This window comes from Salvelinus alpinus, chromosome 7 (assembly GCF_045679555.1).
Source record: "Salvelinus alpinus chromosome 7, SLU_Salpinus.1, whole genome shotgun sequence".
In the NCBI taxonomy this organism is placed as follows: Eukaryota; Metazoa; Chordata; class Actinopteri; order Salmoniformes; family Salmonidae; genus Salvelinus; species Salvelinus alpinus.
In genome coordinates, this window is record NC_092092.1 from 22427457 (window position 1) to 22448406 (window position 20950).

A 20950-nucleotide genomic window follows, 5' to 3' on the forward strand; every position below is an offset into this window, starting at 1 on the left:
TTCTGTGAATGAAATTTCCTAAGAGAGTCAATAATATGGCACACTATGTGTTGGGCTCGTGAAAAGTACATTATATTACAATACGTCATTCAACAACATTCATAAACATTATGATTTATGCCGCAACTATTGTCCACCTGTCAATTGCGTTCAGGGCAATAGAAATACCCACCAGTAATGTGGCCAAATAGGTGAATGAGTGCTGTATTAACTACACTGACTTAAAATGTAACGACAGCAACCGTTAGTTGCACGGACTTAACATTTAACAACAGCAACCCATATGGGTGCTGCCAAGCTGGCCATGGCACATAATGCTACGATCGTTTTACACTTTCCAGTAACATGATGAGAATATTTCCAGAAAGTCAACAGCAGGCATAGCGGGTACAAATAGCCGATAGTCAAAATAGTTGACCATCTGAATGGCGAACCTATTAAACGGGTTTGTGTTGGGGGCTTTTCAGGAAGCCTGTAACACACAATAGTTTTCATATTTAGCCTATCTTTGGTCAGTTTTCGATTACATGACAGGTCCAACACTGGCTAATGTCTGTAGCAACCTAATAATACAGGCTACTTACCACAGGCGAAGACGCACGAATCCCGAATTGCTTTGTGCTTATTTCCAGATGCGTCCTTCTGTAGCTTCCGTAGTATTTCTTCCATGATAAGACTAAGATGACAAAGTGAGCTATTTTAAAATAAGTGCGATGGTCCAGTTCACGGGCGCAGCATTCCTATTCTCTTATGATGATTCACTCCCAGGCCAGTGACGTAAGACTGAACGTGAAATCCGCTGAGCTGTAGGAAGCGTTCATTTACAGCGTCGCATAGCCATTCCAGGGTTTTCGGACTGTTAGATATTGATGCAACCGAGCGACCTGATCATTCTCATAATGAAACACCTGCATTTATTGCGAAAAGACATGCCATTCTGCTGGGCTGTCTTGATTTAAGTATGTATGGTCCATATCATTCCCCCTTAATTCGTTCTGGGAATTCTGAAACTGTGGCCATGGATCGGCTTGACGGCATACGCAGGTGGTCTGCGAGAGTGGCTTGCAATTGTGTTTTACAGTTTTAGTCCTAAGCATGGAAATATTGTTGGGATGAAGATAGTAATATTTCAGAATAAACAATCTATCTCCGAGCCTGAGTTAAATTTAGACATGCAAACACAGTCGTTCTCCATCCGATCGATTCCATGGAATCTGATTCCATGCATTATATTCCTTCTCACCCTCCATGCAACCGCACCGGCTTCACGGTCGTCACTAGTTACCACAGCCACCAAGTCACAATTATGGCTAAACCCAATGATGTATATTTACACTCAATGGCTAATAGGGGGCGCTGTGTTGAAGCTACCACTCCTCCATCTTGGTACTCCCACACCGTTGTAAAAGCTATATGTTGGAAGCTATATAAATGCATTTATTATTGTCTACATTCGAGTTTACTAATCCCCACTACAACAAAACATACTTAAATACATGTAATTTTGTCCTTAAAACATTTAATTAAAATACTGTAGAATTCCAGTTCATTCCTATGGAGGACTGCTCCACAATAATGTCAGTATCGCCAACCAGCGGCTTTAAAGCCTCTCAATGGCCAGCACATAGCATCTAATCCAGGCGTGTATTCATTACGGAAACCATTTGCCGTTTAACCAAAGGGAAACAAACAGAGCAAACGGAATTAAACGGGAGGGGCATACCTGAATTTGTCCAATAGAAACTCTCGTTTGTGTTTTCCATTTGGTGTATTGTTTCTTTGCAACATAATCAGCGAAATTGTTACAGGGGTGATGTTTATAAAATCATTGGCTAAACCCAGCCTATTTCTAATTATATATTTTTTAAAGATTTTAAGCATAACACTTACCTTAACCCCATTGTTAACCATTGTTTTCAGGAATTTTTACCATAGACAATTTTTACTTTGGTAACTAGTAATCACCGAGCTTCACTGTTGCTACTTCAAACACAACGCAAAACATGACATATGTAATCCTGAAACATTCTATGGAGTAGCTGCCCGACCTGGCCCCCTCTGCGACATTCTATAACTCCGCAGAATGCAACATTGTACCGAAAACACTATAAAGAGGTATCTTATTTTGATTTTGGACACAATGTTGCGTTTTGCATTCATTAAATAACAGCCTTATCCACATAGTAAAGGTAATATACAGTGAACAAAAATATAAACGCAACATGTATAGCGTTGGTTTCATGAGCTGAAATAAAAGATCCCAGACATTTTCTATGTGCACAAAATGCTTATTTCTCTAAACTGTTGTGCACAAAAAAAATTACATCCCTGTTAATGAGGATTTCTCCTTTGCCAAGATAATCCATCCACCTGACAGGTGTGGAATATCAAGAAGCTGATTAAACAGCATGATCATTACACAGGTGCACCTTGTGCTGGGGACAATAAAAGACCACTCCAAAATGTGTACAACACAATGCCACAAATGTCTCAAGTTTTGAGGGAGTGTGCAATTGGTATGCTGACTGCAGGAATGTCGACCAGAGCTGTTGCCAGAGAATTGAATGTTAATTTCTCTACCATAATCCACCTCCAACATTGTTTTAGAGAATTTGTCAGTACAGTACGTCCAACCGGCCTCACAACCGCAGACCACATGTAAACACGCCAGCCAGGACCTCTACATCTGGCTTCTTCATCTGTGTGATTGTCTGAGACCAGCCACCCGGACAGCTAATGAAACTGTGGGTTTGCCCAACCAAAGAATTTCTGCACAAACTGTCAGAAACCGTCTCAGAGAAGCTCATCTGCTTGCTCGTCGTCCTCACGAGGGACTTAACCTGACTGCAGTTCGGTGTCATAACTGACTTTAGTGGGCAAATGCTCACCTTCGATTGCCACTGGCACACTGGAGAAGTGTGTTCTTAACGGATGTATCCCGGTTTCAAATGTACCGGGCAGATGGCAGACAGCGAGTATGGTGTTGTGTTAGCGGGCGGTTTGCTGATGGAAATGTTGTGAACAGAGTGCCCATGGTAGCGATGGGATTATGGTATGGGCAGGCATAAACTACGGACTATGAATACAATTGAATTTTATCATTGGCAATTTGAATGCACAGAGATACCGTGACGAGATCCTGAGGCCCATTGTCGTGCCATTCCTCTGCCGCCATCACCTCATGTTTCAGCATGATAATGCACAGCCCCATGTCGCAAGGATCTGTAAACAATTCCTGGAAGCTGAAAATGTCCCAGTTCTTCCATGGCCTGCATACTCACCAGACATGTTACCCATTGAGCATGTTTGGGATGCTCTGGATCAACGTGTATGATAGCGTGTTCCAGTCAAAAAGGTGACTTTTCTGTGTTTTATATATATTTCCACACTACGAGGTTGGAATAATATTATGAAATTGTGGAAATGCCCTTTTAATGAAAGAGCTTTTTGAAAAGACCGCCTGAAATATTCAGCCTGTTTTGGTGGGATGGAGCTTTGGCCTGCCTGGTGACCTATTAATTTGTTAATATACCAATAACAAAGAAAGTTCCAAACCTCCGCCAATAACAGCTAGATTTCCTCTTGCTTGAGGAAATGTCTCTTTGCTAAGAAGCTATTTTTGTTTATTTTTTTTACCTTTTTAATTTAAAACAATCACGGTAACCAAAAATGATTTGATATTGAGATAAAAACGGCTGCACTGAACCTTTAATAACATTTATCATTTATAATCTCCACACTGATTGTACAACTACTTCAACCAGTGTGTTTCCTGAAAGACAGTAGCCTACAGTAGACCTTCAGGTGTCATAAAGAGTCAATACAGTGACTAGACCACGCTTTATAGCCTGTGTGGCACTGAAGGAGTTACAATGAGCTGGGTAATATGAGACAGACTGTCAATGGGTTGGGCTTGGAGTTGCTGGTTGGGTTGACTCTCGCCCTTCGTACATTACCAGTTTTACAGGTTTATTAAACAGGTTCACTGTGCACTGATTACATTGCAAACTCGGGTGTGGCTTTTATATTTGATCAGTAAAAAAGGTGTACACAGACCCAGACGTTATCTGGACGCTCGACCGCTTCTATCCGCACTGTCTTTTCTGTTTGTCGAATATGTTTCGCTGTGGAATTGCGTATCCAAGATGCAGGTGGATCGTACCACTTCTTTTGCTTTTTGCGATTATATTTGATATTATTGCCATTGCTGCTAACTCGGGATGGGTTGAGGACGAGGGTGCAAAGTCCCACTACGCAAGTATGTGGAGCCATTGTCGAGGGCGGAATGACAACTGGGACTGCAAGTCTCTCATGGAATTCTGTAAGTTTCATATTGCGGGGAAAAACAATGATCCACTCAACAGCCCTAATCATAGTGACAAGAAAAATAAATGTGTAGCCTATGTATTCAGACATGGATTTAGAGACTATAGTGCTGACAGTTACAGGGCTGAAGATCATAACTAATAACCTACCTATACAGAAAAAAAGGTATTCCATGGATGTATTTAATTCGTTTTTAATTGTTTGTAGGGCAAGTGCATAGGCCTAGCCTACTTAATTAAAAAACATATCCATATGAACAACCTAGTTATTTATTTTTGTCCACATTTTATTTCCAAAACGTCCACAATTTCTTTACAATAAGCAAATGAATGCTCTGCTGGGAGTTTTTCAATGGCAAAGTGGCAGCCAATCAGACTGAACTTTGAACAACACTTTATTTATCCTGGCTGTTTCCCATTCTCTTTAGCCTGTCATTTGCTTAGATAAATCCAAACTGGTAGCTGTTTATTTGTGTTGGTGTTTTCCTCCAAATTGTACAGGTACTATAATAGATCAACCACTACATCTCAACTTATCATGGTAATCAGAAAATATTTCTGATCAAGCACTATCCACTCAGATCGGTTTCTCATACTAAATTAAAATGTTGGCTGTTATAAATATATTGTAAGAATTTCAATCATAGCCAATGGCAGGATGTGTCAAACTTTCAACGTGAAACCAATTTTCCCATTCTAAACAATAGAATAGACTAGAACCGAATAGAATATCGAATTGCCTTTGAATATTGGTGTTAACAGGCAGGATGAATTCATATCAAGATGGCTTTCTCAGTCATGTTGTCAGGGCTATTTTTAGAAGTGTGATGAGTGCCTTTACCAAGCTGGAGAGGTCCTGCTATAAACCACTGCCAGACAAGCTGTGGTGAGAAAAGAGAAGTGAGAAATTGTCTCTTTGTCTTCACTGGACAGTGAAAAAGATCCATGTCTGGTACATACTGAACACATGCTCTTTCTTACTCAGAACTCAGGAAGTACTCCTGCAGTCAGTCAGTTAGAACAGCTGTGTTGTCTGTCAGGTACAGTAGTAGTCCAAATGGACTAGTAGTTTCAGCCCTCGGTAAACAATGGCAACATTGTTGATCTTCTCAGGAGGGGTTAAAGGCGTCCTTACATAAAGACAACCATTCACTTACCCTATACTGTGGGAATTCATAGCCCAGTGGTGAACAAAGCAGACAGGTGGAAATGGACTCTGAGAAATGCAATTGGAACAAATACAAATCAAGAGGAATGATATATTCCTTTTTATTCTGCAGTGTATGTAGAGTCAGTGCTGCTGGCCAAACGTAATGAATGTTTGAGTGAGTGCAGTTGGCTATAATGTCGCTTTCTGACTTGTGCCATCAAGGTGAACTAGTACATTTACATTTACATTTAAGTCATTTAGCAGATGCTCTTATCCAGAGCGACTTACAAATTGGTGCATTCACCTTATGATATCCAGTGGAACAACCACTTTACAATAGTGCATCTAACTCTTTTAAGGGGGGGGGGGGGGGGGGTAGAAGGATTAGTTAGGCATATTACCACTGGAACACAACTTTGTTAAACAACGTCAGCGGGATTTTGTCCAATCCAAGGGCCACTCCCTGTCCCTTCTTGGGTGTGAACATAGCATGGATGGAGTCTCTGGAATTAGTGGTGTCATGCTGGATTGATGGTGTTATGGGATTTGTTTGTCTTCACAACCAAACCAGTGTGAACTTTTTGTTGTATATTGTGTAATAACACAGTAATTACTATTGTATCAACATTGTATTAACATTGTATCAACATTGTATCAACATTGTATTAACATTGTCACACAATTTATACATTTCTTTGAAATTGTATACTATAGTAATGAAGTTGAGCGTTTTTGTGTGATTATTAGTGTTACCCAAATCAGTAGCTGTCATTTAAAATGCATGGTGCATGAATGAAATCAACACTCAAAAGTGCACGTATGAACAAAACAGTGCCAAAATGAATTATAATCTCTGTAGATGACGACTCAACTAATTCAAGCACTTCAAGTTCAGACCCATACTTATTCTAACTAACAGAATTTGATAGCCATTGGTTGTTTATTTTGAACTTGATTCAGAAAGACACAAGACAGATGTTCCCCATCTGGAGAGTATAAACACTGTCCGGTCTATTTGTGAGCTACCTTCGGCCCTGTAAGCTCACCACACGGTTTGGATTGGATTTGCTGACTGACACTAACATTTAAAGAGATCCTTTGCGACAGTCACACAACTGTAACAGTTGTCTACTAATACACCAAAGTTGTTCTCAAACATGGACTTGATATCCAGAAAAGCACTTCATTTTGAGTGTCTCAGTGTGAGAATACTTACATTTTCTGACCACAAGAGACATATTATCCATTCTCACACCACCTCTCTGTACTTCTATATAATGATTAATAATACTCTCTACACTATGTTTTAGCACACAGGGAATAAAACTTGATAGACTAGGACCCCATTGTTAGTTAGAGGGATGTTAGTGCATGACTGCAATGCCTGAGGCTCAGGCGTAGGCTGCCTGCCATTTGATCCTGATGTCAGAGAGAGAGGGTGAATCATTTCAGGTGTGAGCTCTGCATGTGCATGCAGCAGATGTGACCGTATGTCAGTTAATAACCTACCACCTGTAATGGGTGTAATTACATGAAAGATTTTAGTCATTCATCCAGAGCGACTTAATGTGTGTTGAAATACCATACAGTTGTGATACTGTAGAACAAATGTTTGTTCCCATTTCAGTTAAACCTATCACTGCAATCAAACCCCTTTCTCTTCCTGTGGAGACTCCTTGTGCATAAGGGCTGCAGTTGTTTTTGGGAGAATGTGGTGTTACGTAATAGAAAAAACTGTTGTTACAATATTTCTTCCAGACTGAGTTTATGTTTACTGAATGCACCTTTATCAGTTTTCAAGATATTTCAAAATGTAGGGCTATGTGTAAAGAGTTATTTGTGACAAGTATAGTCAAATCACGTGTGTACAACTGGAAATACATTATGCAATTCTATGTCAAGTGCTTTGCTAAAAACAATCCACTTTCCCAAAAATCACTCAAATTTTTCCGAACCTCTTATCCTTCAAATTCCAAAATACATTTAATTCCAGCTCCGTAGTATACAGATGTAGGATCTTAATTTGAGCCATTTTGCTACAGCAGGAAAATAATTATTCAGCAACAGGAAATGTGAATTATTATGTGGATTATAAATCATTCACATTTCTGGAGGGGTTGATACATTTTTAGTAAGGGAAAATCAAGTCTGAACATTTAAAGTTGAAATTACAAACTTCAGAAGTCTTTTTAAATCTCAAATAGGAATTAAGATCCTACATCTGTACTTCCCAGCTCAAAGTATATAGGGATTTAACAATCTTTCTAGAAATATGTTTAGCCCAAGTCTTGTCTATAGATAGTAAACACTGTTTGTTGATGTGTTTTCAGCTTGGGCCCAGGCTGTGGCAGCTCTTATGATCATCGGCCTCATCATCCTCATCATCGCTTTCATCATCTCCTGTATCGCCCTCTGTTGCACCCTCAACATCAGCCTGCTGCCCGTCATTGGGGCCTTGCTCTTCATCACTGGTAAGATAAATCAAATGTTTCTGTTGTTCTTGGGGCAGTTTTACGGATTAATCTTACTCCTGGACTGAAAAGCAATCTCCATTGAAAATGCTTTTTAGTCTAGTATTAGGCTTAATCTGTGTCAGGGAAACCACCTCCTTATGTTTTTGTACTTCACGTGCCTGGGCTAATGGAGGAGAGGTTAGTTATTGAAGACAAGAGTAGTGAAATATTAACAACTACCTTGCCTTTGTGAATTCAGCTTGCCTCAAAATGTCTGGCTTCAAGCCTCAAACTACAAACACTCTCATACTTTAGTGCGTTCTATGCTCCTCCACTTTCAGAGGGTGCTCAGGTAGCATGGCATCCAAAGCTACTGTAGAGTTGGAGAGTCCTAAAGCTAGTCTTCCTCTGATTTGAACCATTGCCAAGGACAAGAGGGAGTGGGAGTTGTTTGTGTCCCTACTCTGCTCTGAGGTTCAGGGAAGAAGGGCTGTGGTATGGCGTTACCATGGAATCTGGGAGAATGTTCAACGTCTGGCTGAGTCACAGCACTGATCATAGGGCATTGAGAATTACCACTCCCCCTCCTCGCCACTCCCACTGCTCCCCTTCTGCAGCTGCCACCCTAGTGTGAAACCTGATAGCCCAGCCCTGCCTATGCCCAGAGGGAAAGTGAGAGGCTACACAGTCAGTCAGAATTACACTGAAGCTTTCTGTCAGACATAGCTGAATCATAGAGTTGTCTGAGTATAAAGCTGATGCATAGTCCGATCATGGGAATGATTGCGTTTTGCCAGTGTTTAGAGTGTAGTAAATAAGTATTACTATTTAGAACTAGTTCTGACTGCATCATCACTACCTGTGGACATAAAATAGTAACAGTAGTGTCATCGTTATGTGTGATCCATTGTTCGATCCCACTTTGTGTGTGATTTGCCATCCATAGAGTGAAAGTGTAAAATATTAGTCTCAGTGTCTCAACTTTACCTCACAGTACACTTTCTTTCTGATTTCCTTGACTTAGTTACCCACCTTCTGATTTAAATGACACATAGCTGGTGGTTTCATCTAAGCCCATAAAGCTACAGTACTCGCGTACAAAACTATTTCACACACACACACCCACTCGCTAGTTTTGGCAGGCTCTCACACTCATGTGTCACAGTTCCACAAAGTCAGCCTCCTCCCCTGTTTGGAATTATCCACCACTGACAAACCTCTCTGTTCTGTCTGTTCTTCACCACAGTGGTCATTCAGTTCATCGCCCTCATCATCTACCCAGTCAAGTTCAATGACCTGATCTTCGAGGGCCACTATGACTACACCTGGGCCTATGGCTTCGGCTGGGGGGCCACCATCCTCACCATTGGCTGTGGGATCCTCTTCTGCTGCCTGCCTCGCTACGAGGACGAGCTCACAGGCCTCGCCAAGACCAAATACATCTATACATCAGCTTAGAGGAACCACAGACACCCCCAGGCTACATCTCAATTGTCTGAAAAGGCTTCCCTTCTCCGCATCTCCTTCCCTTCATCTGCACTGATGAAAATACAGGGTAAGTATAAGCAAAATAGTGGACACCTGCCAGGTTCTTTCACATCAGTGCAGATGAAGGAGAGGAGACAAGGAGAGGAAGCCCACTCTAGACTATTGAGATGCAGCCCCAGGACAGAAGCACCTCTGCCACTGCAGAGGACAGAGGACCCTGACACTTAGACATATCATTGGATGTCAATTTTGTCATTTCCAACAATGCTGAATGCCCTCTCCGTTGGAAGGATCCCATAGATGTGTATCTCTGTCTAACGCCCTATTTCCGACCCTATACTGACCCGCATATTGATTTGAGTGGCCCACATGTTACCAAGGGAGGCTGCCAGGTATGGCTATTCCAGAGGCTTTGTTTCTATCACATTGGATGTTTTCCACGCTTGACGTTTGTGTAGAGTAGTTGAAGTGACCCAGATGCAATATTTCAGATTATACATAAAACATTTGCATGATCCTCCATAATCTTATCCAGACCCTTGCTATAATTCTCCATTGTAAATTAGTTTAATTCAAAATCACAGAAGTGCACTTAATATCAATGTGAAGGAGTCCATCCTTTAGAGTTTATGGATTATGTCAAGGGTTCTAACCAGCTGAGTAAGAGGGTGTATGTCCTACACACAATGCTAATGCATTTGACTGCAGCGTTGTTATTTGGTCTCGTATTAATGGATGTTTTAAGATGTTGCTTTTCAAAGCTTTAATCACTTTAATTCTAATTTGAATTGTTGAGGCCATTGAATGGCTAAACTGAATTATCGTAAGTACAGTAGAGAAAATGGAAACATGAATGTATACTGTACTGCAGGGCTCTCCAACCCTGTTCCTGGAGAGCTACCATCCTGTAGGTTTTCAATCCAACCCTAATATAGCACACCTGATTCTAATAATTAGCTAGTCGATAAACTGAATCAGGTTAGTTACAACTAGGTTTGGAGCAAAATCCTATAGGGGATAGCTCCCCAGGAACAGAGTTGGAGAGCCCTAATGTACAGTATGGTGCAAGGAAGAGATGTGTATTTTTGCTTTTATTAAATTAGTTTAAGAATTCCCTTTATAGTCATTGTATTATGCAACACAAAGCTGTATCTCAATGCAAGATATTTTGTCCTTTTTTATATTTTTATTTTCTTGATTGAAAATGAATGGGTATGACAATGTGTATTGCTGTATTGTATTGTTAGTGACACCTTTTGAAACCTAAAACACAAATAAAGGGAAAATACAATGTTTTTAAAACGTATGTCCATTACATTTGTTGATAATGGTAACCAACTTGAAGCACCCAACCACAGACTGTTAGATGTACAGTTCATTCAGCATTTGACTTATTAAGGCTTGTAGAATACATCTCTTTTAACAGCATCAAGAGAGCCCTATGAGTCTGCTACACAAGGCTAGTAGTGTAATGTCATACTCAGACGTGCCTTCATTTTCCATAAAAGGTGTTGTTGACATATCGAAAAGGACTTCCTATGGACTCATAACTCATCAAGTCATGTCAGTTGAAATGGAAAAGGTCATATCGATATTCAATAACATTCTGGTAACCATCGTTGTTTATTTAGTAGTTCAAATAGATCATTTTCAGTAGTGTCTTTTTTTACAGATAGTTTTTTTTCACAAGTTAAATCTTCAGACTTCGTGTGTGTTTGTGTGTGTGTGTGTGTGTGTGTGTGTGTGTGTGTGTTATTACAAAATTATCCTAATTGCATGTTTTGCACGTACAGTATATACAGTTCACTAGGAAAGAGTCCATCATGGTGCTATCAGATATTGCTAGAAGAATTGGAATATTATGAGGTACTTGAGGTAACAACTAACAGTAACAGAGTATTCCAACTTCAATGATAACGCAATTGCATCCTGCTTTATCCTCTTGCTGAATTGATACAGGCCAGAGGACAGAGACATGACTAGATAAGTAACTGAGCCATCTTATCTAATTGCATGCTTTTAATCAGTAAATCAACCATGTGTTTTGGATTAGTGGAAATGGCGATGCCTCTGCAGTTTGGTCTTGCAAAAACTCGGGAGAAATCAGTCAACCAGTAAAAAAAAAAAGCGGGACGTATTGGTCCTATCATAGATTGACCATGTGGTCAAAGTAATTCCACTCAGACAGTGAAGACTGTCTTTAGGAAGAATGTAGCCCTTGCTTCTGCTGTGAGATTCCCATTGAGAACAAAGGAGAAAGCTTTTGATACACAAAAGAAAGCTAGCTAGAGCACATTCCATAAGGAAAATACATTTAGATAATACAAAGACAGTTAAAGCAACATTTCACTGTGGAGGGGGGAATTTACTCTCTAGAAAAACACAGTTGTACTATGTACAGTAGATAGCCAACTATATGAATCAAATGAGTCCATTGTCTGTTTTCAGCTTTTATGATTCAGTCTGATCTTTGTGTAAACACACCCATGAGTCAGTACCAGTACGCCACACCTTGGGAGTTCTTGATACAGCGAGAACTGTTTTCTATTCAGCATGCTCTGACAGGAGCTTCATCAGGCAGAGAAAAGCATCTGGTGTGGGATCAGGTCAGACATGTCCTCATCTAAACTCTGAAGACTGTTTAGTGTTTAGAGTTAATGATCTCACGTTGCACATACAAATCAAGGGAATTGGCACACCCTCTTAGTGTACACTGTACATGCTCTGGATTTCAAAACTCTGAAATCCAGGAAGAGAACTGTTTCAGCATTTTGCCTTTGAAATAAATTACAATTTAAGCTATACAGTCAAATATAATATTAAAAAAGCATGCAGGACAAGACCTGGGTCTGGTTGAACCTATGTGAACAGGATAGCATAACTGAAGTTGGGGTGGCAGGGTAGCGTTTAGAGCGTTGGACTAGTAACCAAAAGGATGCAAGTTCAAATCCCTGAGCTGACAAGGTACATTCTGCCCTTGACCAGGCAGTCAACCCATTGTTCCTAGGCCGTCATTGAAAATAAGAATTTGTTCTTAACTGACTTGCCTAGTTAAATATATAATTTTTTTTTAAGTATAATTTCCCCCTTTTTTAAACGTGACTCTGAACAGTAACCACTAGATGTCAGTCTTTACTGGGAAATAATATTGTTTTGGCTTTTTTTTATGATACTGAGGACATATGATACTTATGATCAGGTATGTTTGAATGAAGACGATAAAAATGGGTTCTCATAATTGCTCCTCACAATACATTTTTGGTGAAACCAGAAGTGTGTAGTAAATATTAATGTTAGGCTACTAGATGGGATTGACAGAACAAGCCACACGATGGCAGCATCACCTACTTAGTAAAAGTATGGTAGGTCTACACAAGGAAATTCTCTCAGATGCACTTACAGTAGAGGTCGACAGATTAATCGGCATGACCGATTAATTAGGGCCGATTTCAAGTTTTCATAACAATCGGTAATCAGCATTTTTGGACGCCGATTACATTGCTCCACGAGGAAACTGCGTGGCAGGCTGACCACCTGTTACGCGAATGCAGCAAGGAGCCAAGGTAAGTTGCTAGCTAGCATTAAACTTATCTTATAAAAACAATCAATCTTCACATAATCACTAGTTAACTACACATGGTTGATGATATTACTAGGTTAACTAGCTTGTCCTGCATTGCATATAATCAATGCAGTGCCTGTTAATTTATCATTGGATCACAGCCTACTTCGCCAAACAGGTGAAGCACTTTTACTTTCTTCTCCAACACTGTGTTTTTGCATTATTTAAACCAAATTGAGCATGTTGCATTATTTATTTGAGACTAAATAGATTTTATTTATGTATTATATTAAGTTAAAATAAAAGTGTTCATTGTTCATTCAGTATTGTTGTAACTGTCATTATTACAAATATATATAGATATACATATATTTAAAAAATCGTCCGATTAATCGGTATCGGCTTTTTTTGGTCCTCCAATAATCGGTATCGGCATTGAAAAATCATAATCTGTCGACCTCTAATTTACAGTGCCTTCAGAAAGTATTCATACCCCTTGACTTATTCCACATTTTGTTGTGTTAAACCCATCTACACACAATTACCCATAATGACAAAGTGAAAACATATTTTTAGAAATGTTAGGAAATGTATTGAAAATGAAATTCTGAAATATCTTATTTACATAAGTATTCACAACCCTGAGTCAATACATGTTTGAATCATCTTTGGCAGCGATTACAGCTGTACATCCTTCTGGGAAAGTCTCTAAGAGCTTTGCACACCTGTATTGTACAATATTAGCACATTATTATTTTTTAACTATTCAAGGTCTGTCAAGTTGGTTGTTGGTCATTGCTGGACAGCCATTTTCCAGTCTAGTAATAGATTTTCAAGCGGATTTCAGTCAAAATTGTAACTAGACCACTCAGGAATATTCAATGTTGTCTTGGTCGGCGACTACAGTGTATATTTGTGTTTTAGGTTATTGTCCTGCTGAAAGGTGAATGTCTCCCAGTGTCTGTTGGAAAGCACACTGAACCAGGTTTTCCTCTAGGATTTTGTCTGTGCTTAACTCTATTCCATTTATTTTTATCATTAAAAAAATCCCTAGTCCTTGCCGATGACAAGCATACCCATGACATGATGCAGCCACCACCATGCTTGAAATTGTGATGAGTGGTACTTAGTTTTGTGTTGTGCTGGATTTGCTCCAAACATAACGCTTTGTTTTCAGGACATGAAGTTAATTTTCTTGCCACATTTCTTGCAGTTTTACTTTAGTGCCTTAACATTGCAGGATGCATTTCTATAGAGGCCTCCTTCTCCACTCTGCCAATTAGGTTAGTATTGTGGAGTAACTACAATGTTGTTGATCCATCCTCAGTTTTCACCTGTAATTGTTTTAAAGTCACCATTGGCCTCATGGTGAAATCCCTGAGCGGTTTCCTTCCTCTCCGGCAACTGAGTTAGGAAAGACACCTGTATCTTTGTAGTGACTGGGTATATTGATACACCATCCAAAGTGTATTTAATAACTTCACCATGCTCAAAAGGGATATTAAATGTCTGCTTTTACATTTTTTACCCAACTACCAATAGGTGCCCTTCTTTGCGAGGCATTGGAAAACTTCCCATGTCTTTGTGGTTGAATCCTGTGCTTGAAATTCACTGCCCGACTGAGGAACCTTGCAGATAATTGTGTGGGGTACAGAGATTAGGTAGTCATTAAAAAATCCTATTAAACACTATTATTGCACAGAGTCATTGCAACTTATTATGTGATTTGTTAAGCACATTTTTACTCGTGAACTTTAGGCTCGCCATAACAAAGGGTTTGAATACTTATTGACTAAAGACATTTCAGCTTTTCATTTTAAATTCATTTGTAAACATTTCTAAAAACATGATTCCACTTTGACACTATGGGGATTGTGTGAAAGACCAGTGACACAAAAAGTATTAATTAACTCTGGGACCACACAGAAAATGTTTGGGAATAATGGATTATTTAAGTGATAATGCCTGATAAGCGGTGTTTGGAGGATATTGGCAAGGGTCTGTCTCAAAGCCGGTAAACTGTGCCAACATATACTCCAAACACCGGCTTCGAGAGCATTATCACTTTTATACAACAGGTTACCAACACAATCAAATAATGATTGTCATATTTTAATTAAAAAGGTATTTTGATAAATGCAACGTTCTTATCCCTTGCTTGCTAGCTAGCCAACTACGGCTAACTTACAGTCACGTCAAACATAAAAAGAATAACAACAGTAGCTGCATTTGCATTTGTTTAAGCTGTTTTCTAGTGACAGTTATTTGGATACATTCATAACATTGAGCTAATGAGGCGCGATTTCGCCTGGCATAGAAAATGTGCTCTCTCGTCAGGACACTGTTGTTCAGAGGAGCTAGCCAACAACTCAGCTAACACAATCACTTCAAACACTGAAGTTTAAAGACTGCAGACTAACTGCACTTCGTTTCGTTTGACCTTTTTTCAATTTACATTTCTTTGTATATATCCATAGAAATTATTACAACTGATTCATGATTTTGACTGGCTGAGAAACGCTGCCTGCCTGTCTGTCTCGTTCCGACTCCCGACACCTACACGTTCATTACCATGGGACAACTGGAGATCGAATTTGAATATTGTTGTTTTTTGCAAATGTCGGAGAGATGGTCGCAACCCAGTCTCTCATTAATTATGTACTATATGTACAAATTAGCACAATGTTTGTATGTACTAATAGCACACACTCTTGGCATTTGTACATATAGTACATACTTAATGAGAGACTGGGTTGGAGAAACAGACAGCAAGGTTTAAAAAAATCTCAGCTGCTGAAAACTAACTGTTAGTCTAAAAGAAATGTGAGATAATGTCTAGATACTTTTTATAGTGGAGATCAAGTTTATAATTTGCCTGGCTGGGTTGATGAGACAGTGGATTGCTCAATCAGATGGAAACAAGTAAATCAACATTTTAAAGTCATAGCTGAATGCACTTTTAACCAATCAGCATTTAGGATTAGACCCACCCATTGTATAATTGATGATACATACTCCTATAAAATGTTAATCATGCTATGGAAATCACCTAATGATTTCATGTCATGTGTCTGTAAACTCCCCAGATGAGACACTTAAACTGGGAAATAAATACATTTATTCAATTTGATGGGAACAATGGTAGAACAATCAAAATAATCCCAGGTGGGTAATTCCCAAATTTTACTCAGTATGACATGATTCATTTATATAAAAAGGCAATGTGGAATTTCACTGAGAGAGGAAATAGAAAAGGTCTCATGACCTAAACCCAGTTTGATACAAATCTCCACTGTTGAAAACTAAATTTTAGTCTAAAAGAAATGCGAGATAAAATCTAGATGCTTTTTATAGTGGAGATCAACATTTCTTGAGCTATTTCTTATGTTTCTCCTTAAGCAAAAAGTTAAGAAAAAATGATATTCTTCAAAATAAAGTTATTGGAAATGTTCTGAATTCCAAGATAGCTAAACCCTTGTCTTAAACTCAGGGCAGTGAGAGAAAAAGTTCATGAAAGCAATACACTCAAACTTTTAATTTTTTTTTTGACCAGCAAGTCAGTTAAGAACACATTCTTATTTACAATGACAGCCTAGGAACAGTGGGTTAACTGCCTTGTTCAGGGGCAGAATAACATATTTTTTTAAAACATAGTCAGCACAGGGATTTGATCGAGCAACCTTTTAGTTACTGGCCCAACACTCTAACCACTAGGGTACCTGCCACCCCAGGTACATCATCTGAAAGGTTCAGCCTTTGGCCCTAAACCCTGAGCCCTTGCATGACATTTTACATCGTAACATCTGAGGGTACCTTAAATGTCCCTTGACCAAGCGAGGGAGAGTTATGATCGGAAAGCAAAGTTCTTGGTGGAAATCTTGAAATTGAACTTTAAAACAACCAACCTAAAGCTATTAATGTACTTAGCAAGTGAACGTAGCTAGCTAGCTGCAAAATCAAATCAAATCAAATTGTATTAGTCACATGCGCCGAATACAATAGGTGTAGACCTTACAGTGAAATGCTTACTTACAAGCCCCTAATCAACAATGCAGCTGAAAAAACAGGAATAAGAAATAAAAGTAACAAGTAGTTAAAGAGCAGCAGTAAAATAACAATAGCGACACTGTATACAGGGGGTACCGGTACAGAGTCAATAAGCAGGGGCACCGGTTAGTCGAGGTAATTAAGTTAATATGTAAATGATGTAGGTAGAGTTATTAAAGTGACTATGCATAGATAATAACAGAGAGTATGTGGGGGTGGGGGGGGGGGGGCAATGCAAATAGTCTGGGTAGACATTTGATTAGATGTTCAGGAGTCTTATGGCTTGGGGGTAGAAGCTGTTTAGAAGCCTCTTGGACCTAGACGTGGCGCTCCGGTACCGCTTGCCGTGCAGTAGCAGAGAGAACAGTCTATGACTAGGGTGGCTGGAGTCTTTGGGAATTTTTAGGGCCTTCCTCTGACACCGCCTGGTATAGAGGTCCTGGATGGCAGGAAGCTTGGCCCCAGTGATGTACTGGGCTGTACGCACTACCCTCTGTAGTGCCTTGCGGTCGGAGGCCGAGCAGTTGCCATACCAGGCAGTGATGCAACCAGTCAGAATGTTGCTACAGTTACCCATTACTGGCTAGCTAGTTTTATAGCTTGGTCATTTATTCCAATACATTTCAGAATTCCCCAAAATATGTTTATGAAGCTAGCTACGTTTTATAGTGTCCTCACTACTAGACTAAGTCAATTTGACAAAGCTAAAATCAATTAGCATTCAGGCCAATGCATATCAAGCCTAGACGATAGTGCAGATCTAGTGCCCACTATCGGCTGCCTAGTCTAGTAAAGATGGCTAGTGATGATTCTAATAATAATAATAAAACATTGATTTGGCACAATGCCTTGTTTTTCTTTCACTGGTATAGTTGAAATTCCTACTGTGTTGAACATCCAGTTAAAACAAAATTGGTATGTCTAAGTAGACAACTCACAGCCGCTCTGTGTATGAAATGAGCTCAATCAACACCTTTCTATGAGGATGCCTAGTGGCAAAGTGGCCTGATAATTTAGCATGGAGTCAGTACGCAAATGGTGATAGGCGATAGCACGACAGCGTTTTCTAATCTGCACTTTCGTCATTGTAGAAACATATTTGATTTTAGGACAAACAACTAAGTAAACTCATTCTCAAAATCTGATATATACCTATACCCTGATCTCATTTTTACATTTTAGTTGTTAAGCTGACACTCTTATCCAGAGCGATTTACAGGAACAATTAGGGTTAAGTGCCTTGCTCAAGGGCACATTGACAGATTTTTCACTTAGTCATATGGGGGATTCGAAACAGCGACCTTTTGGTTACAGGCCCAATGCTCTTAACAGATTGGGCCAGTACCTGCTCCTCCTCCCACCTATGTCTGTAACCTCTAATCAAGGACTTTGGCAGACTCAGAGGCATGGCACACTTTGAGTGTCTTTAAAGGGACTGTCTCTGGTTCTACAGAGGTCTATTCAGAAACGCTTTTTTCACTGGGGACAACCCCCTGAGGTGAAGATGCACAGTGTTAATTAAGGGAGTGAGATCGGATTTACGGGATCCATCCAACAGTTCATGTGCAGAGAATTAGTCAGCTCACTGTTTTAATCTGTAGATGGACTCACATTTAAATCAACATGCAAATCACACCTGTTCCCCACTTCTTTTCTCATGCCTCATTTACATATGAGCAGCTTTTGGTTTGGCTCTTTGAAAATGTCAGCGCAGATAACAATCAATGGGAGTGGCTGTACATTGTATTGTGCTTAGAATGCAACTGTTTTGAAACTATTCCCTTCTCAGTTTCAATGGGCATGATGCTCCTGTGACCCAATGACATGTGCCTTAATTTCTTAGTCGCCATTTGAGGAACAGCACATTCATATGAATGTTTTTCTCTTGTCAAAGCTCTTTTCTTATCATGGAAGACTTCAGTTACTGTTTTTGTCAATCGTGTACAAGCATTTCTTGGAACAATGTCGATTTTCAAAACAGTTTACACAAGACACAGAACCTTATGGCCTTTCGCAAAACAGTAAATACATTTTCAAACTGTAGTTGCCATCTCAAAACATAAATATACTGAACAAAAATAAAATATGTAAAATATTGGTCCCATGTTTCATAGGCTGAAATAAAAGAGCAAAGACATTTTCCATACGCACAAAAACCTATTTTCTTCTCAAATTTTGTTCACAAATTTGTTTACATCCCTGATAGTGAGCATTTCTTCTTTGCCAAGATAATGCATCCACCTGACAGGTGTGGCATATCAAGAAGCTGATTAAACAGCATGACACAGGTGCACCTTGTGCTGAGGACAATTTATTTAAAGGGGGAGATCAAGCTGATCCTAACTGTTATAGGTCTATTTCTATTTTGCCCTGTTTATCAAAAGTGTTGGAAAAACTTGTCAATAATCAACTGACTGGCTTTCTTGATGACTATAGCATTCTATAGCATTCTCTCTGGTATCTCAGGTTATGGATGTGTCACTGCAACCTTAAAGGTCGTCAATAATGTCACCATTGCCCTTGATTCTAAGCAAAGTTGTGCTGCTATTTTTATTGACTTGGCCAAAGCTTTTGATACGGTAGACCATTCCATTCTTGTGGGCCGGCTAAGGAGTATTGGTGTCTCTGAGGGGTCTTTGGCTTGGTTTGCTAACTACCTCTCTCAAAGAGTGCAGTGTATAAACAACATAGCTCAGGCAGTAGGAAGCTCTCTCATCCATTTATATGCAGATGACACAGTCTTATACTCAGCTGGCCCCTCCCCGGATTTTGTGTTGAATGCTCTTCAACAAAGCTTTGTCTGCCCTTAACTTTGTTCTGAACACCTTCAAAACAAAAGTCATGTGGTTTGGTAAGAAGAATGCCCCTCTCCCCACAGGTGTGATTACTACCTCTGAGGGTTTAGAGCTTGAGGTAGTCACCTCATTTTATTTATTTAACGTTTATTTAACCAGGTAGGCAAGTTGAGAACAAGTTCTCATTTACAATTGCGACCTGACCAAGATAAAGCAAAGCAGTTCGACACATACAACAACACAGAGTTACACATGGAGTAAAACAAACATACAGTCAATAATACAGTAGAAAAATAAGTCTATATACAATGTGAGCAAATAAGGTGAGATAAGGGAGGTAAAGGCAAAAAAAAGGCCATGGTGGCGAAGTAAATACAATATAGCAAGTAAAACACTGGAATGGTAGATTTGCAGTGGAAGAATGTGCAAAGTAGAAATAGAAATAATGGGGTGCAAAGTAGCAAAATAAATAAATACAGTAGGGGAAGAGGTAGTTGTTTGGGCTAAATTATAGATGGGCTATGTACAGGTGCAGTAATCTGTGAGCTGCTCTGACAGCTGGTGCTTAAAGCTAGTGAAGGAGATAAGTGTTTCCAGTTTCAAAGATTTTTGTAGTTCGTTCCAGTCATTGGCAGCAGAGAACTGGAAGGAGAGGCGGCCAAAGTAGGAATTGGCTTTGGGGGTGACCAGAGAGATATACCTGCTGGAGCGCGTGCTGCAGGTGGGTGCTGCTATGGTGACCAGCGAGCTGAGATAAGGGGGGACTTTACCTAGCAGGGTCTTGTAGATGACCTGGAGCCAGTGGGTTTGGCGACGAGTATGAAGCGAGGGCCAGCCAACGAGAGCGTACAGGTCACAGTGGAGGGTAGTATATGGGGCTTTGGTGACAAAACGGATGGCACTGTGATAGACTGCATCCAATTTATTGAGTAGGGTATTGGAGGCTATTTTGTAAATGACATCGCCGAAGTCGAGGATCGGTAGGATGGTCAGTTTTACGAGGATATGTTTGGCAGCATGAGTAAAGGATGCTTTTTTGCAAAATAGGAAGCCAATTCTAGATTTAACTTTGGATTGGAGATGTTTGATGTGAGTCTGGAAGGAGAGTTTACAGTCTAACCAGACACCTA

At 39.7% G+C, this 20950-nt stretch overlaps 2 protein-coding genes across 5 annotated transcripts in view; one reads left to right on the top strand and one right to left on the bottom strand.

The window, feature by feature from the left end:
* Window positions 1–1180, bottom strand: part of arfgef3 (ARFGEF family member 3) — a 43486-nt gene extending 42306 nt beyond the window's left edge. For 2 of the 4 annotated variants that reach the window (XM_071409433.1, XM_071409432.1), the window contains exon 1: window positions 585–1180. In XM_071409433.1, coding sequence (XP_071265534.1) covers window positions 585–669 — 85 coding nt within the window. In that variant the 5' untranslated portion in view covers window positions 670–1180. The remainder of the gene's footprint in view (window positions 1–584) is intronic. The other 2 variants (XM_071409435.1, XM_071409434.1) reach the window with 1 other exon arrangement.
* Window positions 1181–3866: 2686 nt separating this feature from the next.
* LOC139580592 (p53 apoptosis effector related to PMP-22-like) lies at window positions 3867–10718 on the top strand. Its single transcript, XM_071409437.1, has 3 exons — window positions 3867–4321; window positions 7806–7946; window positions 9175–10718. The coding sequence occupies exons 1-3, from the start codon at window positions 4117–4119 to the stop codon at window positions 9384–9386; spliced, it is 558 nt and encodes a 185-aa protein (XP_071265538.1). The 5' UTR covers window positions 3867–4116; the 3' UTR covers window positions 9387–10718.
* Window positions 10719–20950: the final 10232 nt, after the last annotated feature.

Excerpts from the sequence above, each read along its gene's own strand:
- LOC139580592 (XM_071409437.1), top strand. The coding sequence starts at position 4,117 with ATGTTTCGCTGTGGAATTGCGTATCCAAGATGCAGGTGGATCGTACCA. Across the intron at positions 4,322-7,805 it reads CAAGTCTCTCATGGAATTCT|CTTGGGCCCAGGCTGTGGCA; the intron begins GTAAGTTTCATA and ends ATGTGTTTTCAG. Across the intron at positions 7,947-9,174 it reads GGCCTTGCTCTTCATCACTG|TGGTCATTCAGTTCATCGCC; the intron begins GTAAGATAAATC and ends TCTTCACCACAG.